General features: G+C 43.8%; 1 protein-coding gene across 2 annotated transcripts in view; it reads left to right on the top strand.

Annotated features, from left to right (window-relative positions):
• Positions 1-698: 698 nt before the first annotated feature.
• Positions 699-27,840, top strand: part of PID1 (phosphotyrosine interaction domain containing 1) — an 84,043-nt gene continuing 56,901 nt past the window's right edge. The window contains exon 1 of one of the 2 annotated variants that reach the window (XM_038145824.1): positions 699-791. In XM_038145824.1, the coding sequence (XP_038001752.1) occupies positions 762-791 (30 nt within the window). In that variant the 5' untranslated portion in view covers positions 699-761. Of the gene's footprint in view, positions 792-811; positions 928-27,840 lie in introns of those variants that run through there. The other variant, XM_038145825.1, reaches the window with a different exon arrangement.

The raw sequence follows: 27,840 nt of genomic DNA, 5'->3' as shown, positions 1-27,840 counted from the left end.
GTGCTGGCTCCTCGGGGAACCACTCCGGCACTGACCGGGCAGGGGGGATCCTGCCCCCAGCTGGTGGCTCCCTGTGCTCCATGACCCCGCACTGCCAGCAGCAGCGGCTTCACAACAGCCCTGACACGTCCTACGTGCTTGGCAGCGGCTTGAGCCACCTGCAGAAGCGGAGGAAAAAGTTTCAGCTGTGGTGAGGCAGCGTCCCACGGGGAAGGCTCCTCTGAGGTGGGGAGCACCCTCCCAGGCAGCGCACAGCGAACGCCAGTGGGGAGACCGTCCCGCTGCCCGAGAGGCCGTGCGGGGCCGGGACACGCCGGGCTGTGGCAGCAGCTAGGGGGAGGCGCTGTCCCGGTCACCACAGGCATCCAGGTGGGATGTTTGCCGTGCCCAGGGAATGGATGCCGTGCCCGGGTGGTGCCGTGCCCAGGTGGGACGGATGCTATGCCCGAAGGATGGATGCCGTGCCCGGGCGGGATGAACGCCGTGCCCGGGCGGGACGGATGCCGCGCCCGGAGGATGGTTGCCGCGCCCGGAGGATGGTTGCCGCGCCCGGAGGATGGTTGCCGGGCCCGGAGGATAGTTGCCGCGCCCGGAGGATGGTTGCCGGGCCCGGGGGTGCCGTGCCCGAGGACCGGCGCTGCCGGGCGGGTCCGCGCGTGGCCCCCACGCGTGGGCGGGACGGGGCGGGGCGGGGCGGGGCGCGCGCCCGCAGAGAGCCGCGCGCGGCCCCGCTCGGCAGCGCCTCCCGCCGCCGCGGCACCATGTGGCAGCCGGCCACGGAGCGGCTGCAGGTAGGGGGGGGCCGGCCGGGGTCCGAGCCTCGGGGGGCGGCGGGGCCGCGCGGCTCCGGGGTGGCAGCGGGACCGGCGGAGCATCACCCCCGGCACCGGGAGTTCGTGGCAACTTCTCCCCCCGCCGGCGCGGAGGGTGGGTGTGCGGGGACGCGGGACACGCACGCACACGCAGTGCGGGGCCGCTGCTCCGGCGGCATCCATCCCGGGCGTCGCTGCTCCGCGGCTCCGGCGCTCCCGGCGGGGTCGGGTGCCGGCCGCGGGCGGCGGCGGGGCTCGGCGGGGAACGCTCCGCTCAGGGGCTTCTCCGCCGCCGCCTCGGGTGAGGGGCACCCCCGGCCCGGCCCCGCCTGACCCGCGGCAGCGGGAGGGTCCCTCGGAGCGGCGCGCGGGGGATGTCCCGTGGGAGTCCTTTGCCAACCCCACGCCCAGAGGTCGGGCTGTGCCAGGGTCACCGGGGTACCCCCTTGCCGCACCCTCCGGCGGCGCTCGGGTGTGCGGTGCCGGCTCTGCCGTTGTTCGTGTGGCTTGGGTGCGTGTTGCATAGTCCGGGGAAATCCGAGACAGGCAGAGAGCGAGATGAAATAAAACTCACTTTGTAGTTCCGCTGCGTCGGTTTCATGTAGTTTTCCTGGGCAAGTGTCGAGTGAGAGAGAATTGGATATCTTAGATAAGAATCAATGGGCGCAGCAGATGACAAGAAAAGGTTGTTACTACTTTTGCAATTCAAAATGAGAAATTACTTTGATATCATCAAGTAGAAAATTCAGCAGTTTGATTGGAGTTGATAGTAGAACCAAGCTGAGAGATCCGTGAGCTTTAATCTTCACCAGCCAGTTATGGGAATAATTCCTGGTCTGAAAAAGCCATACTTTTCTCTACAATGAAAAGCATGATTTTTAGTGGATAGACATGAAGTACCACATACATAGTTGATAGATTCCAGGGTAAAACTATGTGAGCATATTATTAGTTATTTCTTTCCCTGTGCTAGTCAGAAACCTCTCTGCTAGACACAAGTGGCAGGATGCCCTGGGTGAAGGAGTTAATGGTCTTGGGCGCTGTGGAGGCAGGGGTGTTCCCTGGGGAGATGCTGATGCAGGGGACAGACCTCAGGTGAGGCTGCGCCCAGTGGCTGGGGACAAAGGAGAAGGTGAGGGAAGGGAAGGAGAAAGGGAAAGCCTAGGTTAGTAATGTTGTGCTGGTCTGGATTGTATAGAATGGCTTTGTGTCCCCTTTGTGGAAATAGGGAGGTGTTAAAATAACAAAGTGCTATTATGGCAAATATCTGATATTGCCTATAAGAGCACGCAAGGCTAAAGAGAACCAAATGCTTGTGTTTTGAAGAATAAGCTTGTGAGTGCAGCCTTGTTTAGCTGTATCCTGTGCGCTGTTAGGGGTCTGGCCTTAGGAAGCCGGTGGGAATGGCTCTGTGTGTGGGGAACCAGGGCTGTAAGGAGGGGAGATGATTAATCACTGGGCTTCTCACTTACCTGTTGCAGCAGAACCCAAGCCTGTAGCAAGGGGAGCCTGTACTCCTCCCTGTTCTTGAAAGGGAGCCACAAGAACCAAAGTTCTCAACAGTGGCCATTACTATGTGCAAATCTACTTTGGTTGCCTCTAGCTGGAGTCTCCAGACATCCCGAGCTGATCAAAATGCTGAGTGCTTGTAAATGCACGTTTTGCCAACAGGAGTTTTTGGGGAAGTACATGAATAACTGTAGATGCTCTAAAAACTAAAGAAATCAGGGGGACTCAAAATTGCAGAATTAAAGGATGCTTTGGACTTGTGCCAGCTTCTGAAATGGGGAGAAAGCCTTGGAAAAGTCACAGGAAGCCCATAGTAATTCTGTGTTCACACAAGGGGCTAAATAACAACGTAGCGAATTGTGGACAGAATGAACGCAGTGAGGGGAAGGATGCTGTTGTAACTAGGATGAGATCCTGTAACTGAAAGCTTAATCCTAATCCGTATATGTATGAGCTAGAGTTACATGGGCAATAAACTATCTAATAACCCCAACCCCTCTGAATTTTTTTTCTCCAGAAAACCCTTGAAGCCTGGTTCTTTCCAGTAGTCTGATCTCCCCTTGACATGTTGTGAATCATCAGCCCGGCCAGAACTGCTGGCGGCGCTGCCTGGCCCCCCGAGGAGAGCTTGTGCATGCTATAAATGCATCTTTTTTCCCTTCTTCCTCCCCTTCAACATCTTAATTTAGTTTCAGGTGTCCCATGTTGCTCTCTTTGTCCCAGGCTCCCTCCCTCCCGGCACGTAACTGCTGTGAAACAAATGTTGGTGCTATGGGGGTGTTGAAGGGGGACCCTCTGCTTGTCCTTGGCATGATAAACCCTCTCTGGCTGACAAGCAAATGTTGTGAGGCTCTGGGTGTGGGATTTTGGTTGTAGTAGGGTGATTTGCGGTCACTGGGTAGAATGGATGACGTCTTATGGTCTCTATTAATGTATTCTGAGATTACAGTTATGGCAAGTCACTACTGTAGGATATTTAGGGGACGTATAATGGCAGATACAGCCCTGTCTTTTACATCAGGCTGATGTATGGGTGCAGGAAGTGTGGAGCTGGCCCAGCTTTCTTGATGTTCTAATGTGTGCATGGTATGTGACTTAGTTTTGACACAGATGTATCTTGTGTCAGTACCCAGCTGTGGGGAAGTGCATGTCTGTTGTTAGTCCGTGGTGTAGCTCTGTACTAAGTAAAACGGCAAAGAAAATATTTTCATCTCTTGGAATATTTCTTTTGGCCTGGTTCAGTAAGGGAAAGTATGAACTGCCTTTGGAAGTGGATGGCTGTTGGTGCAGGTCAGTCCTGCCCTCAGAGCTAAGGCAAGCTGTGTATGTTTAACTGAAATGCAGCGGCCATCGCAGTGTGAAGGCTCCTGTCATGTGCTGACAAACTGTGCCATGGCCCTCAATTGCTCTTGGGCCTCCTTTCCCGGTCCCACTCAAAGGATGACAAGACTGCACATTCCTGGTCTGCTGCCGTTCACGCAAAATCTCCTTCTGTTCCGAATGTGCTCAGTCCTGTCAAGTTTCATAGTTTGTGCTGAAGTTTTTGGCATTGACTGGATGGTACAATTCCAGTAGTGAGGTCAGCAGCAAAGCTCACGCATACGCAATAGGAATGAAGGATCATCAGCAGCTGGGTTACAGAACACAGTGAGCTGAGGCATGAGCTGGACTTGTCCCCACTGCTGTTGTGGCCGTTTCCTGCTGAAAGCTTCATCTGCTGCTGAAATGTGCCCCCCTTCCCAGAACCTTGGTTTCTGGCTTTGCTGGAATAAGCTTGTTTTATGATTTGGGTTTGTTTTTTGTTTTATTTTGTTTTTGTCAGCCTGTTCTCTACTTCCCTCTGATGGAAGCTTTTCCTGTTATGCTGCCGTTTAATGAAGAAGCCTCTCTGTTTCTGGAAGATATGTAGAATTGAATTAAATGGATTAGAAGACTAACCTAGAAAATGTAGATATTGAGGTTTCTTCTTGAAAATATAATACAGCAAAGCCTACTTTTTTTCTTTCACTTTTTATGTTTCTTTCACCTATAGCAACATTGAAGTTTCATCTGTTTTCTCCAAAGTTAGTGGGACAGGCAGTTACATGTGAAATCATACATCTGGGATGTTGCAGGAATATACCACAGGGATCAGCGAGTCTCTGATGTGGTAAGAAGATCATGATTTTGCAGGTAATACAGGATTAGCATTATTCACACTTAAGAGAGATTATCTGGGACTGTATCTGTTTGGGAGTCTTTTTAGCTTCTAATTTCTGCAGTGGCATTCCTGGCTTGTGTTTGGTAAAGTGCAGGTGAGCATATGGAACATGTGTGTACCTCCCAGTCTTCTCTGGAGCAGCAACCAAGGTTGCTTCAGGTATTTAAAGGTCATTCCCCCCACTGGGAATGCGGAGACTCCCGTCTGGAGCTCACTGTACCTCCCTGATCTGACTTGCCTTGCCGTGTTTGCAGCAGACCTTATCAGTGGTTATAAGCAGTGGACACTGATTTGTGGCTTGATGTTTGTGGCAGTGGCACTTATTGCAATGATGCCAAAAATATTGTGAAATCTTTCTTTAAAACTATTTCCAAATGTACCCTCTGTGCCTGGTTCAGCAGCGCTTGGCACCACAGCTGGGATTTTGGAGCTGATGGTCTCAGTGAGGCACCCGTGAGGACTCTGAAGTGGTGTTTGAAAACAAGCAAGGTGTTCTCACAGCCTGAGGGGTGGCTGCTATTTGCTTTGTAACCTAATTTTTCCTGGAAGCTTGATGCCAGACATTGTTTCTAGATAATAAATCCCAATGGGTGCATAGTTTCCGAGGCTGTGCTCTTTATAAGCCCTGCTTACAAGTTTCCCTGCTTCTCTTGACATGTGTGGGGAACAGGGATCACCATGTTCAAACAGCTTTTCCCCTGGTGCAGCAGTGCTGGTGCTGCCCAGCCTCGTGCTGTGTTGCTGGGTGTCCCTGCACAGAGCCATGCTCATGAGCCTTCTTTTCAGAGAAGATCTCACTCTGCTTCTGTGCGTGGTATAGGGGGTGGGCTCAGATGAGTGAGGAGGGGGAAAGGGGAACAGACAGGGGTGCTGTGTCATGGAGCTTTGGGCTGGATACAGCGTGGCTTCACACAGGCATGCACATAGTCAAGTGTTCACAGTAGACTTCAGTGATTTTCTGTCTGTTCATCTGGAAGTTCAGTATTCTGATTGAAACCCACAGTTTGGGGCCATTTTTGGGCAAGTATTTAATAATGGATGGCTCTAGTGTATTGTTAGAATTTATTTCTTTCATAAAGTTCCACATCTCTCCTAATGTGCTGTGAAATACTTTGCAGGAGAGCTGCGAGTGGGCAAGATGAGATGAAGTGAAGCAGGTGATGAAGGGCAGGGAGCTTCAGGTCCTTTACTGGGGCTAGTTGGATTTCCTGAACCTCGGGGCTTAATTCTGCCATCGTGTAACTTGTGCAGGTCCTCTGAAGTCCATGAGAAATAAGATTGTGTAAGGTTGCTTTACCACAGTCTTTGAGTGGCTGCTGTAATGTACATCCACAGCATTACGATACAGCAGTAAAACAACAGTGTAGCTATTAAAGGAAGTAAAAAAAGGGAAAGCAGCAGTACTGGGGTGTTGCTGCTCACCTTGGGGCTGGACTGTGAGCACCCTTTTCCAAGGCCTCATAAACATATTGCTTTTTTTACAGGAATTTGTTAATATACCTGTAGCTTTGCATCTTCAATCTACTTTTAAATTTTGTGCTTGTAGACTGTTGCTAATTTCATGTATATTGCATGCATCCACTAGCAATAATATACACATCAATTGCCTTTCCTGAATCCGGAGCATTGAAAAGATTTTTTACTAAAGAGAAGTGGGCTCTGGGTAGACCTACACATGTGTGATGGCTTCTAGGTGATCACCAGCCGCTGTGATTTGGTGACATGTTTGCATGTGTTCAGCTGTAATGTGGTTTTAGGCACTATTGGTGCTTTCAAAATGAGCTTCTAATGCTTTTCAGTGTTCACATGCATATGTGTGTTAAAAATAACAGCATACAGTCAGTTAAAACAATAGTTTTTCAATTTTTAAAGCATATGGAAAGCCTTTCTAAACCAAACACAAGCTAGTTGTAAGCCCACAAACAGCTGTCTAGGCAGAAACTGCTGCAAGACATGTATAGCAGGAATGATACTACTACTGAACTCTGGTTTCATTAAATATTATGTCAGAAGGAAAAAATGATAAGTATTTGAAATTTAAGCCTGAGTCATGTGGCTGCAAACGTCTGAAATCTTACAGCCCGGTGTTTTGGCACTATATGGCTTTTGGGATATCTTTCAAGGCATCAGAGTTTTTGCACTCAGTTGCTGCTGTGACTTTACAGCAGTCAGGAATCTTTAAAACAAAGCTCTGTGATTCTAGGAGGCTCATCTGGCACCGCTTAGCTTAGGCAGTTCCTTTTTTCCTACATTATTTATTCTTTGTAGAAAATGAATGTCTCTGGAAAAATTTTAATTTTGGGAAGCATTCTATGACCAAAAGAAAATCAAAATCAGTAAGAGCTTTGTGGAAAGCCCTCTGGGAAATGATTTTCAAGGTTCATTTATAGTGTAATACTAGTTTGTGTTCATGAAAGTGCCAGCCTGTTTGATGACCAAGACAAAAAATTTAAGCAGTGATTTCCTTGAAGAAAGGCAAGCTAAAGCGTTCCGTGTAGTTCAGAATTTGTTAAGTGCCTCTTTCAGATTTTGTGTGTCCCTGGTGTCATCCAGCAGGACAGGACAGTCAGCAGTGGTGTCCCAGACATTTTCTTCAAGGCATGGCTGCGTTCTCTGCAGACATGCCTCGGGTTGGTGCTGAGGTGTTGGGCTAGGTGTCATCACCCTTACAGCACTACTGTGTTTTTGATGTGGCTCTGTGCAGGCAAGAGGGGAGTCTGATTACCCAGAGACAGGTAAATGTGTAGCTGAAAAGTCCCTTTAAGCAATGTTTAGTACTTAAAATACTTTTTCCCCTCGTAGTGCTTTCATGTATAGGAATTGAACTTATTTGCATTTCATATAATAGCTGGAGGAGTTCCAGGTGCCAGTGTTAAGTCTTCTGAGCTGTTTCTGAATAAGTGTATCAGAACTCTTTGACCAAAGATGTTAAATGTGGGTGATTGTACAAGTGTCCTGAGGAGACCTAATATAACATTTCGTGATTTGTTTTTCCTGCTGACACCCTGAAAATATGGAGCGGCAAATATGAATCTTTGCACGGAATCTGAAGGAAAAAATTTGTGTATTGCCAGTATTTAATATTCTTTTAATGATATTGCTTCTACAAAATTGTACATAGCCTCAGAATGACTAAGTTGGTCTCGTAGTGCTGACGCCTTGGCAGTTTGGTGACCAACACTTCAGGAGTGTTGGTCTTTGAAAAATTGCCATAAGTGTTTTCATTGGGACCATTTAAATAAATGTCCCTTTCACAGATTAATGGCTGGTTTTGCTTCCAGGCAATGTGAGAAGGAGCTTTTCTAACCTGAGTTGCTGCTGTGAGTTTTACTGATGGAGCTATGCTGTGAGCACAGTGCTGCTGGGTTTGGGACAGTGCTGGGGCAGTCGGAGTCCTTGCACCATCACCCTTTGTGGCCTTGGGTCTGTGTTATGCCAGACAATATTCAAATGTCTCCTCACATGAAAATGCTTTCTCCAGATATATTTGATGGGAGCTGCCAAAAACACTGAGAGCAGATAGAAATGTAATCAAGTGTCCTGAAGCTCAGATTTGTGGCCACCTCTTTCTTCCCATGCCAAGCTCCCTCTGGGTTTGAGAGATGGTTGTTCCATACATCTCATGTGAAGCTTACAGAATGACCCTGGAGTAAATTTAAAAGTCTTCAGTTGGCTGCATTCAGCTTTGTTCAAGGTGGAAAGGTGGCTTTTCCAGAGAATGTTTTACATTGTGGACTGTGCTCATGTGAAATCTTACCCACTCACTGAGTGTCTGGAGAGGAGAACTGATGTTCAGTCTGGTCCCACTGGTGAAATAACTGTTTTGAAGCTCTTGAGTGGGATCTGATCCAAACTTCACTGGGGTCAGTATCAACCTTGAGCCTCAAGAGCAGGGCAGGAAACCCATCCCTTGGACTCTTATAGGAGATCCAGAGAGTTTGTATAGTCTCATTTAAAATGATCAATTCCCTCTGCTATGGAGCTTCCTGAGTAATTCTGCTGGCTGGAAGGCAGGATAAGAGGAGTTTGGGGTCTGTGAGGGGCCAAGACATTGTGATGGTGGCAAAATCAAATATGTCACCTGAACCAGCAAGTTTCTATCTCTCATTTCCCTCCCTGAGCCTGGGTGTTGAGGGACAGGAGGGAGGGTTGGATGCAACATTCCTTCTCTGAATGGCTACAGGGAGGGGCTCTCCAGAGAGCTGCTCTGTGGCTTTCCTCTAGCTGGGGACCAGCTTTCCTGCTGTCAGGATTAATCTGTGCTTTATCAACTGATCATGGTGACACTGACCTGAAAATGGTAGTTTCTTGGGGAGAGAAATCACCCTTCCCTCCTTCCCTGTCATTTCGCTTAAGAAAAACAGCAAAGTAAATTTCTGTTATTATTCATCAAAACTGTCCCATCCAAATTAGTATGCTGGACTTGGTTTCTAGTGTTGTGTTGAGGAATTTTGTCCTTGGTTTTCTAGTATTCCCTTCTGTTGGGGAGAGGAGCACTGGGAATTGTGTTATGGTGTGCTGGTTGTTCTGGCTTTGGCTCTGAGCTGGAGAGTGAAAATACAAGCAGCAAAATTGATAGGAAAAAAAATACATCAGACTTCAAAAACAGTGTTTTAATCATTTTTCCTCTCATTTGAGGCTATTTATTTAACCAAACCTTTTGCAAATTTTAGCTTTTCTATGTGACATTTATGATATTTTTTCTGGTTTTTGACCAGAAAAGTACCTTTTGGAACTGAAGCAAACACCGGTTGGCAGCTCCCTGAGCTGCCTGGTTTTCAGGGAGTAGTGTGGACCTCTGTCCCAGCTCACTGTGCAGTGTGTCAGCAGAAGACAGCAGTGAACTTTTTTCAGATTTCAGAAAATTGTCAACTCAAGCATTTTTCTTTTTTCCCTAGTCCACGGGAATTTTCTGTGCCTGACTATAAATTTGAATCAGAAAATGTAGAAGCTTGAATCCTGTCCCAGTGCTTTTAAGAAGGAGCCCATACAGCGCAGATCTGTAGAGGCTTCAGTTTTCACAGCTGTGCTCTGTTGTTTGGATTAGAATTAGAAGGAAGGATATTTTGAAAATTTTATGTTGGCCTCTTGATAGTGTGGCTGAAAGGGCCTATTGAGCTTGGTACTGTGTTTGAGAAAATCCTGATAGTAAAGACAGCTTTGGTGCCTGCTGCTAGGATGGAGCGCTGGAGGGATGTGCTGTGCTGCTGAGCAGTGCTGAGTGTTTGCTTCTTCTGGTAGGTGACAGAGAGAAAACCCATCAGTGATTTCTGAGACACCCAAAGCCCCAAGATCCTCCAGCCAAGGACAAGGCATAGGGACTGGCCAGGCCTTGAGCTGGGCTCAGGTTCATCCTTGCTGAGCTGGGCTGGCCTGGAACTGTGGATTTCTGGCCATGCTCAGGCACACGCTCTGCTCAGGCTGTGCTGTACTGCCGTCAGCAGTGCTACCTGTTGGGATGATGGGGGAGGTGGAACCCTCTGTGACATTCTTGTTGATGGAGCATCAGTGCTGAAAGCTGCAGAAGGGATGTTACCTTCTGATATTGGACAGTTCACTTTGATGAACGAGTGTTAAATCACTCAGATTTAGGCATGCAGCCTCATCTTGGTGCGTAGGGATAGGCCTTTGAATCCATTAACTTTTATCTTGCCATTTGAGATGGCAATGTAACTTCTCTGTGGTTTATAAGGAATGTTAGAAAGCATTTGTTTGTGACTGGCTTGTTTTGATCTGGTGTTTAGAGGCTCTTTTTTTATTAAAGAGCCTGAAGCTTGGTGCTGGGGCAGGTAACATTTTCAAAGGGCAGTGTTTTAATCTTGTACCTCTAAAATACAGAGTTGCTATGGAAGGAGGAGTTGAACAATTTGAAAGGTTGCAGAAGCACAGGTAGGATCTGCTGTTGCCTTTTTCCCACAGATGGCTGTTGCAATACTCAGTTTTTTTCTTGTAGCTGTTGAGGTCATGTATGACTCCTTGTACCTTCCCTTCACAGTCCTGCAGCTTCTGGCTTGGGAACAGGACCCAGAGTTCCCGGGAATTTAACTGCTGTGAAGTCTTGGCATTTTGCTTTCCTCAATGGCCATCGTGCACAGAGCTCAGGTCATTTCCTTGGGCATGTCCAGTGGGAAGTGGGGCTACCTGGTGTGGGAAATAGCCCTGCCCTGTCAGAAATATCAGTCTTGCTGCAGGGTCTGCCAAGGCACAGGGTAGCCTGTCTGGGCATTGTGGCCAGCCTGAAAGCAATCTCTAAATGAATGAGGTGACTGCCTTTTGTAATCAAGGGTAGTGAAAAGCCCTGGCACTTCAAGACATTGAAAAATAGTCACCTATTCTAGTAATAAATTCTAGTTAGTGTTAATAATTCCTTTCCTGAAGCCATTCTCCCCCATCCTGCTCACATTTAAAATGCTGACAAGTTTCAGGCTGCAGAAGTGGTGGAGCTTATCTCCCCTAAGGAAAAGTCATATTTGAGGAGATGCTGAGCTACAAGTGTGAGCTGAAATGATTTATGGACAGATCTTCAACTGGAAAGGGACATTCAGAGCTGCAGCTTAGGGTTTTCACCCCTGTGACTGGACAAACTCGAGAGGTTTTCTGAGCCTGGGACCGTGTTCTAGCAGGGCAGAGCAGAGTCCAGCTGTGTGGGGCAATGAGGTCTGTATAGATTAAGATATCTACATGTGTTTGTCAGAAAGACAGAATCTAAGGAGGCTTTGGATGAAGTTAAGTGCTATACAGTGATGCAGAACTTCTGAGTGTGGGAGGAGCAGGTCATCAGCTGGGGACTTTAGAGGTCCATGAGCAGCCTGGCATGGCCCAGGAGCCACATCTGCAGAAATCTTGCACTGAAATAGCTCACTTCTGATTGGTTTAAATTACTTTCAGAGTGTATTTATATTGCTTTTTTCAAGCTGAGTTTTTTATTTCTCTGTATCAGAAGTTATTCATACTGCTTACATGATATTTGAAGAATAGCCAGCTGCAGTGCGTGGCACTGACCAGGGAAGTGCCCATACCTTGTTTAAGTTTACTGCACTGGTTCTGAAAGTAACAGCCTGACCTTTCATTCCTCTGTAATGGTCTGAGGGTGTTCTTACATGGATGTGGAGCTTCCCAAGATAAACAGAGTGAATGTGGTTTGGCATTTAAATCACTAATGTTGTATCAGGCTAGAGAGTTTCAGAAGCCATTAATGTCTACAAGAGATGTTATTTTGTTCGCTTGGGGATAAACTTTGCCCCTGTCTATATGTGGGTTTTGGTTTTGGTCCAAATTCAGATTTTGAGAGTGTTGGTATAAATGTAAGTGCCAATACTAATGCCAGTGGAGTTACGCTATGTTTCTTTTATTATGACTGAGAAGAAACGTCATGTTTTTTTGAAAGTTCAAATGTTACTTGATTTTTTTTTTAAGAGTAGCTTTATGAGACAAGACTTAATGTCTAAGAGAGCTAAATTAAATGTTTCTGTACGACTCTTTTTGGAAAGTGTGTGCTGTTGAGGTCATCCTGGAGCAGGCCCTAATGCTGTTTGGATAAGGGGCTGCTCTGTATCTGCCAGAGGAACGTTGGTCACGCAGCGCGTGCACCGCCCGCTTGCTTGGGGCTGGGGGAAAACCGCTTTACAGAACACTTCTGGAGGTGTTAATAAGCCTCACAGTCACCCAACTGCTCCCCTCTGTGGGGGGAAAAAGGGAGTGTGTCACAGAAGGGTGGGAGCAGGGCCATGGCAGCTGGGCTCAGAGCATCACCAGCCCTGGTGCTCCATGGTGGCTGCAGCTGCTGCCCAGCACAGCCAGGAGCCTGACACACCTTCAGAGCCTCAGGAAATATTTTCTGTTTTCAGCCAAAACACGTATTGCTTATTTGTGAATCCAGTTTGTTTCTGAGATCTTTTCTTATTTTCACATTTTCTTGTGAGAATGTCATTTATTTGTTTCTTCAAAGGGTGAAAAATGCCCACTTTTCTTTTTTTTTTTTTTTTTCAGCGTTTCTCAGGAATAAACCAGTGTTTCTTATCCAGCAGCCATCATTACAAAACTGAAGTTAAAGGGCAGTCTGCCTTATCCTGGGAAAAGAAAGCATTGTTTCCAACATGTTCTTACTCTCAAGTTCATACATGTGCAGTCATATTCTTCCTCATTCTCAAAAATCTGTCTGTCAGTTTTAAAATTTTCTTTCTTGATTTTTAAACACTTTTCGGGGAGGTTTTTAAATCTGGTCTTCACTGAGCTCTGTAACTTCATGTTTGCTTTAAAATGACCTTACACTGCCGTGCCAGCACCAATATGTGACTTCCCATGCTGGATGTAAAGTAATGTAAGTTTGAGGAGTTCTAGATAAGAATGTTAGTCACTGCTAACAATTGCAGCTGTGCTGCAGAGCCCTCAGTCCAGAGTGGTTTTGGCTGTGCAGCACAGTTTCCAGAAAAGTTAGTCTTTGTAGTATCCCAGTGAGTAGGTCTCATAGGCAGCAGTAGTTTTATTTAAGGTAGAATTTTATTAAACCCTTGAGTTGGAACTCTCTGGCTAAAGGAGCAGGTAAAGGCTCCCTTTGCAATGCCAGTGGGATGGACTGGCCAGGGAGGGGACAGAGCTGTTGGGGGCTGTCCAGGGGAATTGGGGATTCTTTTGTAATAGGACAAACTGACACAGCACAATTTGTCTATCTATTGGAGGTGGGGAGGAATGATTTTCAAGTGTATCATCACCTCCTAAATGTAATCTGTTTTAACACGGGGAAGAAGATGATTTCAGTGCTACCAATGCCAAGGTGACTGGATCCTGTGTGCTGTATGGTGACATTCCCCTGGTGAACAGAGCTGCCTGCACCACAGTAACTCCCCTTGCTTTGCCTGGGTGATTTACAATACTTGGCATTGTTGTTGCACTCTTTGGCCCTTCTAATTCTTCCTGAGTATGGCTATGAGCTGGGAACAGAGATGGTAAAGTCCAGATCACCAGTGGAACAGGGAGTTGAGCTGGCAGTGCACACCATTGTACAGAAATATGCTGTAATCTTTCCTCCTTAAGTTCTCATTTATGCAGTAGTTTGCACAGCTCCAGCCTTGGAGCAAGGCTTTGGAAAAGAGTCTGGAGGCAGGTGCCTGCCTGACAGTGCCATGGCACTCAGAGCCTGCCTTGGTAGGTCTGCCCAGGAGCTGAGGGCTCATAGTGAGAGTTTGTGCCATAAACACTGTGTGCTGACTTGCTGCTGTGGCTGCTTGAAGCCTGACTGCACACTGCCTAAAGATCCTGGGTTTGCTTTAGGAAATACTTAATGCTGTTCTGCTTTGTACACCTGGAGGTCAAAAGGGAATGTGGTTTTTCTAGCTAATCATGGTCTCTTGCCAGCTAATTGTAAGTAAAATAAAAAAGGAAAGCATGGAGTCTGGCCAGTGCTTAGTAACGTCTGAACCAACAAGTCTAATGTGGTGTTACTTTTCTGACTTGACTATTGAACTTCTGTGGGAGTTTGAAGTTTTACCCTGGGAAGCGTATCTTTACTATCACCGTGTAGTTGTTGTTCTTTAGGGTTTCTTTTGATTTTTTTTTTCCTGAAAAGAAGTGGGTCAATATAAAGAATTACTTTAAACAGTGGGTGTGAGATGGCTAAAAAGAATAATGGTTGTTGCTACCAGCACTTATATTATAGATACTCCATGGAAGTTAACAGTAAAGGGTCTAATGGGTAGGATGCTTACAGGAATCATGTTTACAAAGATCTGGTATATATATCTCCACACCCATGCAGTGTTTGCTACTGGAGCGATGTGTCCTCATTTGGACCTGATCCAGAATCAGCAGGGCACTTTGGCTGTTGGGGAGGCTGCCCACTCCTTCTGTGTGAGTGAGCAGTTTCTTGATTTTCTCCGTTGTTTTGCCCTCTTCTCCTATAGCAGCCAGGCCTTGGATGCTGTGTCCATTTGCTGAGATGCTGTATGGACAAAGGCTGGGTCTTTGCCTGAGGAGCTGAAGAGTACAAGGGGAGCAAAATTACTTCAGTTTCCAGCATCTATGATTCAATTAACATCTTCTTAACCCTGTGTTAATGCCTAACAGCATGTGGTGACTAGAATAAATATTTATTCTTGGTATGTAGCTAGCAGATATGTGGTAGGATTAATGCAAAATTGTTAGTACCCAGTTTAAGTAAAATCAGTTTGTCAGACTGCTTCCTTTTGTGTTTTGCTGTTTTGTTTTTGTTTTTTTTTTTTTTTTTTTTTTAATTGGCAAGAGAATCCACAAACAGGGTTCAGATGGCCAGAGCCTCTAGAATCTCATTATCTTAATTGAAAACTGTCACCCTTTGACATTCATAAATGATTTAGCTAGTACATGATTTAGTCACTGGGGAGAAATGGAATTGACTGTTATAATCATCCTTCACTTCTAGATGCTAATGATAAACTACAGCCCACAGCTCTGAAGAATTAATAGCTCTTGGTTTAGAACAATATTTTTATATACTGGAACATCTCAATTCCATTATATTTGGTAACATTTCATTCTGAAATACCTTGACTTAGAAAAAAAGTGGAACATGGTCAAAGAACATCCTCTAATGTTACTCTTCAGCTTTTTACACCCCGCAGATGTGTTGTCAGTGGTCTGCATCTTCTTTAGAAAAAAATCAAACTGTTTTGTTTGTGTTGACCTTTCCTCACTCACCATAGGAAATAAGTTGTTTAGACAGTGTGTGGGGATTAGCTGTGTAATGAACTACCACAGTAAACAAGTAATTAATTCTCTTCAAAACATATACTGTGCTCTGTGCCTGGGTTTTATGGTGTCTTCTGGAAAAGAAAATATTTTTCTGTCTAAAAAGCATTTCCTACCCAGTGACTAGCTTAAAAGAAACAGCTTGAAAATGTTTTGTGGCTGGAGGAAAGGATCAGTACATTTAGTTTGCCATTGTGGTTACATCACTGTGTGTTTTTCTAGCACTTCTTTTCCTCAGTTTTATGTACCTACTGTTAATAAATATAGGTACAGAAATTACAGTCTGTGTGAGCCAACTGACTTGATCTTTTCATTTGCTAACACTGATGCTGGGGTTTTGCAAAGGATAATCTGAGGATTCAGGTTTGGCTTTGCTCCTGTTTGAAATCACTGTTGAAATGTTGAAATATTGAAAATTTTGCTGCTGGATCAGGGGCCAGGGGGTCATGCCTTTTTTTTTTTTTTTTTTTTCCCTTTTCCAAGAACTAGATCAGTGGGCAAAATACAGCACTAGTGTATTGAAGGAGACAAGTGGCTGGTCAGTGTGCCTCTTGGTGCTTGCTGAGTGGGGTGTGCTTTGTGCAGTTGCAAGCTGGGGTTTAGCATGAGATGTTTCGGAGCACAGCCAGTAACAGATGGGTTTTGATGACCAGCTTTTGCCTTTAGAAACAAAAGTGTAGTGTGTATTTCAGCTTCTAAACCATGTTAGTGAAGAGATGTTAGTAGTACCAGGTTACCAGGTGCTGTGCAGCTGTTCATTTGCAGAGCTTAATGTTTTTTATGCTGTTACTGGTCAGCAAAGGAAGGGTGGGGTTGGAGATACGTGTTTGCCAGCCTTGATTGCCCATTTTCTGGAAATATCAGTATGTCCTCAGGATTTCTGCTCAGCCTCCCTGTTAATTCAGGTTTTTCTGCTGTTCGCTCCTGTCTTTGCCTGTTGCAGTTCTCCAAGGGCCAGCACAGGGGCTTTGGACACTCTGCAGGTGGCATTTCACTGGCATCACTCCCTCTTAGCAAGCTGCCCTGCAAGCTCTCTGATCTACCTGTAACTCAGGAGGATGAAATTATTTCAGTTCATGAGTATCTTCTGAGTTCTCCAGTACTACTTTGCTGTTCCAGTCCTGCTGTTTCCCAGCACTGCTCAGCAAGGTTGTGTGGTGTGTGTTTCCTAAGCAGGGGCTTCCTGGGCTGCTCTGCAGCATGGTGGTTTCCTTGGGTGACTTGACACTGAGGTTTCAGTGTCATTTGGCTGTTGTATCATACTGCAAATGAGTGATCAACTTGTCTGGTTTCCTTGCTGATTCCCAGCAGAGCTGTTTGCCTTCATTCAAATCATGTATCTCTTTAGTCTGACCTCCTCCATAGTCTGGCCTTTCTGTAGTGCCTCATTTACTATAGATGTGTGATTACATGTGATTTTCTGTCTTAAATTGTTGCTTTTTTAAGAGTTAGGTTTTATCTGTTACTGTTCCAGACAACCTCTAAAACTGTGATTGAGTTGCTCAGAAAACTTGGAGGCAAATGAGAAGATTCCTAAATTTATTCACCCCTTGAAACTCCTTCAGCTGTGATGGTTTCCATACTAACAGATATGTTACAACTTTAGGTGATTGGCATGAAAGCAAGAACTTTAGGGATGGTGAGCTCTGTGATACCAAAAGCCAGATCAGACAACCCCAGTGTTTTTTCAGTAGCGGTGTCCTCTGGCAAAAATATATCTGAAATGTTTTCAAAGGCTGGGTACAGAGTGAGACCCATAAACGGATCTGTAAACCTGCTCTCCTGAATTGCAGAACAATCCTCAGTGGTAACGCCTAAAAACGATGAGCCATTCATGCTGTATATACTCACACAAGAGTGTACTGCCATGAAATTATCACAGAACTGGAACTAAAGCAAGCTGAAATGGAAAAGCCATGCCAATGGAAGTAATAAAAAGGGGAGTCATGCCCCTAAAAATGCTGCTGTGTAATTGCTACGAAAATCTGCACGTATTTACAATAACAAAGGTCTCATTTCTGCAAAACTTTGCCATATGCGATTTTTGACGTACTCTGAGCAGCCCCCGGCGCCCACAGGCCTGTGCACTGTGAGTAAGGGACTGAGGCCTTGCTGCTGAGTGTTCAGTGTTTCTATGCACATGGATCTTTTCCGGAATTGAAAACATCTTTTATTCCTCGGGCTGAGCTGGCAGCCGGCACAGAAGGCGGTCTGCTTTATGTTTATCAGTCCGGGGAGAAGTCCAGTTCTTGTGAGTGTACATCTCATTTGCCAAGAACACCAATAGTAACTTAACTATCTTCCACCCTGGTTTGTTTTTTTTTTTTTTTTCCAATTACTTAAATATGGCCATTCAGGGAAGCATTTAATTCTTTAAATATGGCAAGGAAGGTATTAGTGAATTGAGGGTAGAATGTTTAACCTTGTAACATCCAAAGCTTTGCTGACGGTTGGCCATTGCTGATGGCTGCTGTGTGATTTGTTTTGGGAGGTGCTGTGGGAGTGTTCCCCCTTATGTGGACCAGCTCCGAGCAGTGAATCCCATCTTGCCATGCTCTCCATGCCCTTCAGCACAGTGGGATGCCACCTGCCTGACAGAGCCATTTTGGGGTACCTGCAGAGGATTTGCATGTGGACTTTTTTTGGGAAATACTGCCCTGTGCTGTCATCTATATGGAGTATATTCAGAGAGAACAAGAAGCCTGGTCCTGATGCATTCATTAAACTATTCCATTCATGTTAATTAGTCTAATTTAAGTTGTGATGTAGATATGTAAAAATGGCCTTGATCATTTTGGGCTTGGCTGAAACCCTCTGATCCAAGGCTATAAAAAAACCCCTGGCAGTGAGTGAAAGCTGAAGGGCTTTCGAAGGGTCTTCTCAGATGATTCTTGTGCCCATGTCTGGAGAAATGGGGATGTATGAAAGGTTTCTTGAGTAGTTGAAGAAAATATAAAAGCCTGTAGTGGTGTGTTATACCTTCAGACTTTCTTAGTTACTACAGTTCTAGGAAGAAAATTTCTTGCATACATTTTGGCAGCCCTTTTCACTAACTGAATACCAGGTTTATTGCTGTATGAACTTGATAATTAGTTTGTAATCCGTGCATAGGCATTTCATCCTGGTGGTTTTCTTGCAGAGAATAATTTGCCTTTTATTTGTTGAGAATGGTTTTTTTAGTGAAAACAGAACTCCCATTCATGATGGGCACAGCAAATGTAGTAAAACACTATCATAGCTGGGATTTGTTGTACACTATGGATTTATGTCAAGAATGTTAATGATTTGTTTATGAATAAGTGAGCCTGTAGTATTGTGAAACATTATCTGGCAGGGCTGCTGAATGGACATTTTGAGAGCAGAGGATTCTTCAACTGAATAAACTGTAGATATTTGTGTGTCTCAAACTACTCATGAGTAAACTTATGTATTTTAAGCAGAAGTGTTTATTTAATGCATTATTATCAATGGTGCTCATCTGACAGATATGTATGGGCCACTTGGTAATAAGCAAAAGAGGTGGTTAAGTACTTTTTAAGAGCAGTTAATCTGCTTTTAGTGAGCTTTAGTTTAAAAATAAGGTTTTCTTGTAGAAAGCAACACAAATCCTTAAGCAGAGTGGTGTGATGTTTGCAGAGTCAGAGTGGATCAGCAAGGTACTCTGATTTTGCAGTGTCTCACTTGGGTGTAGCATCTAGTTCAACAGAGCCACTTGAATTTATTGATAAAGTCACCACTTGGTTTCCAGTATGTTGTACAGTCCCAAATACACACCTTCCTGGCAGGGGCTTGGGATGGATTTACTGCTTTCTTCTAATGCCCATTTTCTTGGAAGAATACCTTCTGATGGGCAGGGGAGGTGGTTCATTACCATCTTAAATAAGTGCAAAGATCAATAATAGAGAGAATGAGATCAATAAATGAGAGAATAGAAACACAGTCCCTCAAAATAATAATTTTGGGGCTGAATTGAACCTTATCCCAGGTAATGATTCCTTGCATTGCGTGTTACTCTTTGCAAAGTCAAGGTGTTGAATCTTATCACTGATATGACAAATCTACTGACCAACAACCAATGTCCAACAGGACAAAGAGAGGTCTGTCGCTGTTTTGGACTCCTTAGTCAACATAATGTGGGACTTTCCATGATAAAGTTAAAAAAAAAAAAAAAAGATGGCAATATTTATCTTCTCTCCAACTATCCTTCCTCTAAAGAGTTTTATAGCTGGTTAAATGGGTTGTCACTCAAGTGAGATTCATGCTTTTTAAAATGTTGCTAAGCCTCTTGAAGAAGAAGATGACACTGTAGCAGGAAGCTTTGCTGTGTGGCTTCATGCAACACCAGCAGCTGAGCCCAAAGCAGAGGGACTTGAGAGCTGGATTCAGAAAGTGTCAGAGGCAGTTGGTGTTGTGCATCCAGGCTGCCGTGTGCAGGGTGACTTAACTCTGCCTGATAAATTATGACATTTCTTGAAATAGTGCCCTGTACTTTTTAATGAGCTGGGCTATCAGCTTTGCATCAGTGGATAGTTAAAATGAAGCAAGAATTGCTTTAACATTAAACTCTGCCTGGAGGACTTCTCTGAGAAATTGCTTATGATTATTAAGTGAATATAATACAGTGAGACAGCCTTCCTTCTTTGCTGCTCTTCTTTTCATACCAAGTACAGTTTTGGAAGTTGAAAAATGTACAGATGGAAAGTAATGTTTAAATGGGAATGGCTTTGAAAGCTGTGCAGTGCTCTCTCCCTTTGAATGAGAAAAGGGAAAAGAGGTAAGTCACAATATATTGAGATGAAGCTTTTGTAGATGAATTGGATTTCCTCTAAATATGGCTTGATCATGTGCCAAACAGAAAAGAGGATGAAGCCAGAGCACTTCGTGTGCTGAACTGGAGAAGAATATCTTCCAAACAAAATGGGCTGGGCCAAAATGGACCTTGCATTGCTCGTTCCTTCTGCTGTGCATGCACACTTAGAGCTAAAGAAATGGAAAGGTAGCCATCCTCTGTGGGAATTGATGAAGAAGCAGCTGTGGGGGTCGGTTGGGCTGGCTATGGCCTAACCTGCTACAGGGCAGCAGCACCCTGGGATGTTTTGTGCAGCCTGAGGCAGGTCAGAGGCCTTGCCATAGGTAGCTCTGCCAAGTTATCACTGAGATTTATCCCTGTCCTGCTTACATTATTTCTTCAATGGTGCACACGTTGCTGCCTCTGTTTTCAGAATTACTTCCCATTTCTTCCCCAGAATCATCTCTGAGATGGTGTTTCAGCAAATAAATAGCCCCCCAACTCCAACCCAGAAATATACATTCAGGGATGAAGGCAAAGAGTGAAACTCGGTGCAAGATGACAAACTGATTTGTTCTCTAGATAGACACTTGTGCCCTTTTTCCACTCAGATACCGCACCATTAAACACTATTAAATATTGGCAGCTTCACAGTAAACTGCATTTGTGATTTCTCTACTGTGTAATCAGAAAAGGCAATCCCAAATCTCCTTCAGGAATGGCTTTACTCTGTCAGGTTGGGCACATCAGTGATAGCCACCAGAGTCTTTTAATTTCTGACTATAATGGTGATAAAACATGAAAGTGGAAGTGCTCATGTTGTTGAGCATGAGTTGGAACTAATCAGCTTTCTACAGATGCTACAGGGAAAATAGATCATAACACATAGCCCTGTTTCATGTGCTGGTTGAAGCTGTTCCTCTTTTAATCTTTATAGAAGGGAAGGAGCACCTTGTATAATATCATGGCTTTCAAAGGATTTCTAACCTGTATTTAAAACAAATTTTTTTTTTAAAAAATCTGTGTTTTAGCAGATGCCCTTGTTATAAGGTTTTTCATTGTGTTGTCAGTCAAAACCCATGGTCACCCTGTGTGGATAACTATGGCATACACTCCCCTGGCTTGAACAACAGACAGGGGTGGTAGTTTGGGTTCCTGTTTGTGCAGGGAGCTGCTGTGGCTTCAACCTCTGATTTTCTCTGTTGTGCTGTGGATGACACTGAGCTGCTCATGATAGCCAACAAGTGCTTCAGGAGATGGAAACAGCAAAACTTGGAACTCTTGAATTGTGGTGGTTGCTGGATTGTACCCAGGAGGAAACTGGCTTTGTTGAATGATCAAAGGTCCCCCTCGCTCATCAGCTGCTGGGAATGGAGCTGCCAGATGTTTATGTAGCCGATTGTCTTGTAAAACTGTAGAATTGGCTTGTGCAAATAGCTGTGCATGCAAAACCTGACTGATGTTATTTCAGAGGCTTTTCTAATGTCATCTGAAAATCTGTTCCAGTCAGACAACCTGGGATCCAAAATTGAAAAAAATCAAACAAGGATACCTTCTGTTCCTCAAGCCATCTGACACTAAAAATAGTGTTGTTGGATTAAAGGTTGGTCTGTAGGAGGGGAACTAGTGGTGATTAATTGATGTGGAGGTAAAGTCCCCTCTGAAAAATCTGTGACTTCAGTTAACTTGCCCAAGACTTTCCACTTTTGAGGTTATCTGTTTCATGCTTTGCTTCTGGACTGAAATGACATACTTTCTTTAAAAATGAAAATATTTTACTTGTGGTGGTCTCCCAAGTAACTTACCAACAGTACAAACATTTTTACAGACTTTCCTTTAAATAATGGTACTGCTTGGAAGGCAGGAAAACAGCCATCTGTCATCGAGCTCAGAATTACCCCTCAGCAAGAGAAATGTTCATTTTGAGTGTTTGGCTCTGACTACCTTTTGACTTCCCAAGTGGAGACCTAGAGGCAAAGCCTTATTTTGTGCCCACGTGGAATGTGTGTGTTGAATGTTCCTGATTAGGGTGTAGGCAGAGCAGCTTTGCAGTGGGCAGTGTTTGGGATCTCAGCAGCTGTAATGAAGCTCTGGGGGAAGTGTGTGGTGGCAAGGCAAAGTCCTGTGGAGCTGTCACGTTGTGCCCTGCCTGCTGGGTGGCTCTGCTGATAAATGCTCTCCACAGTGATTCCCTTCTGAGGATGGTGTTCCATCAGGTTGGTCTTGATCATCCCAGCCATGGACTGGTATTCACTTTAATTGCTTTCTAAACAATCCTTGCTTTCAAAACATAAGAAACTGCATTAACTTGGAGCTAGAGAGTTACTTTTCCTAAAAGTATTTGTGGAAGAAGGAAACTTCTGACATTCCCTTGAAAAGTCTTCTGTGATTTTTTCATTGAAAAATTGGGGCTGACCAATAGAGAAATATCACTGGAGATTCATATTGAATCCCTGTGTACATTCATCCATCTGTCTTGTATTTACAGTTTACCTCTTAATGGTTATTTTTTTCCTTTTCTTTTGGCTAAATAACTGTCCTTGACATTACTGAGTATGGCAAGGAGAACTTTCAGAGAACTGTATGGCCATTCTATATGCAAATATCTTAGATAAGCAGAGGTGAGAAGCCATCAGCAGGGCTGCAGCATGAAGAATTTAATGAAAAAAAATGAATTATAAGATCGATGACCCTTGTGCTTAGTGGTGAGAATGTAAGTAACAAGAGCAGCAAATCTGGGCAGAAAGACATGCTATAAAAAACATTATCTCAAGATTAAGCTGTAGAGGACACATTTTTGCATGATAATCTACTGGTTTTATTTTGACACATATTTATTTGTGGTGGTGGTGGGTATGAAAGTGGAATTTTTAGCAGTCCTGGTATAATTATAGAGGACTGAATTTGTAAAGCTGCTCAAACATTTTGCATCAGAGTTGAATATTTTCTTTCAGCCAAATATATGCCTTTTCTTTATTAAAAGAAATATATATTTTGATACTTTATTCCTGAGAGGAATGACTAATAGGTATTCACAGGATTCAATACTTCAATATTTTTATCAGAGGCCCCTAAATTCTTTTATTCCCTTCTCTTTCACGGTGAATAATTTAGATTTCAGCTGCATCAAATTTGATAAAAGCCACCTTGTTAACATCTGCAGAACTACAGCTCTCTGCTCTTTGAGGGTTGCTGGAATAACTGCATCACTAATGCTTCAAAGTTAAATTGAATGGGGCAGAGGAGGAAGACAGTTGGGAAATGATGGGCAGGCACTTAATTTATTTTAATTTTGTTGGTTCTTTCACATCTGTTTAACTAGCTGCCTGACACAGGCAGACAGGGGTCTGTAAATGTAGTGGGTATTAAAAATATTTCCATCTTTTATTATAGGAATATATTTTAGGTATTTGTCTAGAGGAGCTCAGGGCTTTAACATCCCGGGTCCCTTTCCTTGGATCTTGATGTTCTATATTACTTCATTTGTTCTAAGCTTAAAACATGTTAAAACACTGCTTGCAATAATTGACAGGGTTTGCATGAACAAACACTTGATAATAATAACCCCTCTCCTCCCCAAACAACCCTCTCATCTCCATTCCTGTTTCTTTTGCAGCTTCATTTCTCAAAGTTGAGCCCAAACTTGAAAACCCAGGTTTTTTTCAATGCAAAACTCTTTAGGTTTAGAAGTGCCTGAGCATGGATCGTGTTTGTGGTGGTGAGCAACCAATAGAGGGAGGAGGAAAGTTGAGTCTGTACTGAGAGTAAGGATGTTCCTCTTTGTTGCTGAGTGGAATTCTTTATTCTGTAGGTCTTTTGTGTGTAGAAACTTGTCAGTCATTGCTGTGTTGAACAAAGTTTGGAGCAGATTGGACAAAAGTGAGAGTATAATTACTGGGAACAGAGGAAGTAGCTTTCACAATGTAAAGAGGTTGAATGATGATCCTTGTACGTGCCTGAAGTCTTCCAATTCTGCTGGTCTTGCTGGAAGGGAACACTTGGATAGTTCAAAACTTTTCTATTTCCTTTAGTTAAACAATTCATGATTTCCATCTTTCAGTACACTGAATTTCATTGGCAATGTTGAATTGTAAGACCAAGACAGTTACTTCTCTAAGGAGTGGTAGTAATTCTTCATGTAGGTGCAGGTAGTAGCACACGTAGAGCAGCAGTAAAGATGAGGGTAGTTCTCTTCCTGTTGAACTTCAGATTGTTTTGCCAGATTTCTGTTTTTGATTTCTGTGGAAACAGTATTGTTTTTTTCATGGCATATGAGATTCCTAAAGACTGGGATTTGGTTATGAATGAGCACGTGTTTCCAGAATGGAATTACTTGGAATGAGTTTGTTTAATGGATTGTGGGTTCCTCCAGAGTGACGCTGCAGCGCCTGTGTGAGGAGTTAGCTCTTTTTAATTGGTCCCATATGTACTGGCAGATAGTATATTAACCATGCCTTGAGGGGATAAGGGCATCTGGTTGAATCTCATGGTGCATATTTTATTTCTTTTCTGGAGGGATTTGCTTTTTTTTCCCATTTCCCCCCCCCTTTGTTCTTAGAACTGTAGATATGTATATATATGTATAACCACTAGCGTTTTGAAACTTAATACTCAGCTGAGGGATTAGTTAAGCTTCTGCAAAATTATCTGAACTTTGCTGACAAGTAAAGAGGAAGAAACTGAGGTTTTACAGAGAAGCTGGAGTTTCTGAGTATCTCTGAGTTTGAATGACTAAATTGCAAGAAGTCAGAAGCTTAATCTCCATCTTGTCAAGTGCTAATGAATTGTTCTTTGAAAACCGGAAAAATGGAAGCATCAGAAAAGATTAATTACTTTTGGAAAACCTTGAAAACATGATGCAGATTTAACCTTTATATCTGGAGGATGTGGATATTGGGAGGCTGTTCTACCCGTGGGCCCTGCTGGCCTTAACAGAGGGGAGCACCATCCTCAGCCATTTTACTTGACTCATTCTGAACTGTACGAAGCAGAGTAATTTTGCATCTGGTTGTTTTGGCTCAGCTTAACAAGTAAGGTAGTTGCAGGAGAAACAGGAATTTAAATGAGTTGGTCTGATTTTTCTTTTGTAAAGGTTTCTTGGTGCAAATCCTGTCAATTATCCAGCTCTAAAGTTTTGCTGAATTAATGAGACACTTTGTAGAAAGGTATTTTTGATCACTTTCTGTAGAATCCCTTATTTCTGATGTAGGCTCTCTAGTGTACTACTTTTATTCATGGCTTAAAGAAGTGGAAAGACATACTGTGTGAAGTTGCCCTGGGGTAGTGGTTATGTATCTGCACTGCAGTGGGACCCAATTTCTGTCTATATTCTGCATTGTGTGCTCAAAGGTTTGCATAGCTGTAATCCTGGCAGAGTTCCCCCATGATGAATAATTTGCTGTTGGAGGTGGGAAAGGAGTAGTGTTGCAGGAGATGAAATGCCTGTGAGTGTAGTCAGGGCTGGGGAGGTTCCTTGAGTTGGGGCAGTCATGCTGGCCAGACACAGCTCCCTGGGGATGCTCTGGGGCAGGCACTGATGGTGCTCATGGGGATGTGTGGCAGGAGGGAAGGCTAAAGCCACCAGGCTTCTTCTTCATCCCTTGCAAGCCCTGAGGAGGTGCACCCTGGTGAAGGCTTCCCAAAAAGGCTGATTTGCTAAAGATGCAGGTCCATCCCCTTGGAGGTGGCTTGTGTCCATGGGAAATAGGAGGACCCCTTCTCAGAGACCCTCAGGAGTGCCAGATTTAAATCTTGGGGCTGGTTCTGACCTGGAAAAGGCAGTGCTGTACATTAGCATCAAAGGACTCAGTGATAAAATAGCTTTAGAGGAAGGAATGGATTCTTTTTATTTTGCAACCAAATACAATTGTTCACTAGCCCGGAAATTAATTTGATTTACATTTAGCAATACGTAACCTTTTTTTTCAAGAATTTGTACACTTTGTTTCTCCACAGTATTACACAGTGTTACTTGTAGCAAATAATCAGGGCAGATTCCTTGTTTGTAGCACCTGACTTTGTCACCCAGTCCCTATTCCTGTCTCAGAAAGTAAGTCTCAGCAAGGCAAGAGAGGTGTCACTGAACTACATAACTGCTTACCAAGTTATTGCTTTATTGCAGAAAATGAAGAAGAGTGGCAGAGTGAAACACTGGTTTTGAAAGGGCTGCACTGCAGAATGCAGTGGCTGGCTGGCAGGTATTGTCCGAGATGGGCCTGTTGTGCCAGGCACAGAGTGAGGATAAAAAACTTTTTAAAGCATCCTCTGACACAGACATTATTGGAGAGCCTCCAAGGGCAAATTGAAAAAGCAACAGCTGCCTTCATGCTGCAGGATTCCATTGTTTTAATATTGGGCCAACTATACCAAATAATACATGTACTGGAAACTCATGTTAGGAGAAAAATATGTTGGAAAGCAGCTCAGGGGTCAGCTCAAAATCAAAGTGAATGAACTTGATGTATCTATGCTGCTGCATGTTCCATTTTGTTCTTTGTTTTCTTGTCAGCTCCTATTTCTTAATTTATTTCTACTTTTTCTTTTTCAAATCATTTGCCTTGACTTAGACTTGTATTTTGACTGCCATTTGTCCTGAATAATACTGGAGCTGATAAATTCTTCTGCTTCCACTGAGAAATTCTGGTATATTTGAAACTGTAATCGTGTTTAAAATTCCAGAACTAGTTCAGTTGTGACAAATTTATTAGATTTTGAGAGTTAACAGTAATTTCTGGGGCCAAAATTTTGGTAGTAGTTATTTATGAGAGCAGCTCTGTTGATATATTGGTCAAGGTTTTTTTTATGCTTTATTTCTATTGATGCTAAAAAATGTTCTGTTATAAAATATGTATGCCATGAACATCAGGCATTGGAAACTACAGCTTATTTCAAAATATATTTTACAGTCACCAGTAGTTAAAAGACTGTAAAAGCCCAAATCCAAGCAGGGTAGGTATATTTAGATGTTTGTTTTCTATCCAACATGCCTAATTTCCACTGAAATATTAACCTGGGAATTTAAGCAGTGTACTGTAGAGACTGATGAAAGAACATTTTGCTGTGGTGCTGTGACTTTTTTTCCCCTCCTCCACTCTTGTCTTAGGGAGGTCTTATTTTATTTACATGATTTTGAGTGTCCTGAAATATTGACTCCTTCCTTCCTACTCTGATGTGGATCTCTGTAGTGAAGCTTTATGTTCTCAGCAGTTGTGATTAAACTGGGAACTTGGTCTCTGAATATCTTGTATACTTAGATTTGTTTAGGTTGGGGTTTAGTTTGACTGATGATAGAGAGATGTTAGAGGATCAGTCATGAAATTGTCATCTGGCTCTGAAGTTCCCTGCAGTTTGGAGGGTGTTTGTCTCGGGGACTGTTTTGTTTGGGCAGCAATCCTGCTGATTGGAATCGCATAAGCTTGGCAGCAGAATGGGGGCATTCAGCCAGAGCAAACTTGAAGTACACAGGGTCTGAGAACAAAACGTTTCACATGAATTAAATTGTGAGGAAAGAGAAATTCTTTAAACTTGTAAGAAAACAAGGCAATGTGAGCACTGTCATACAGGCAGCTGTGTGATCACAGCTATTGATAGGGAGTGCTGATTCTATTTATGAAGTCTTGATAATTTTGTGTTTTAAGAGATATGTATTACCACCACAGGAAAAAGAATATTCCCAAGAAGTTGGTGTTAGAGTGAGATGGGATAATTCTCAGTACTTGCATGCAAGGATTCAGTAGCATCTTTGCTGGAAGGCTTTTTGACACTCAGCTGATTTTGGTTTCCTATGTACTTTTTCATGCTTTTCTGTC

This window comes from Motacilla alba, chromosome 9 (genome assembly GCF_015832195.1).
Source record: "Motacilla alba alba isolate MOTALB_02 chromosome 9, Motacilla_alba_V1.0_pri, whole genome shotgun sequence".
NCBI lineage: Eukaryota > Metazoa > Chordata > Aves > Passeriformes > Motacillidae > Motacilla > Motacilla alba.
This window is presented reverse-complemented; position numbering and strand designations above follow the sequence as displayed.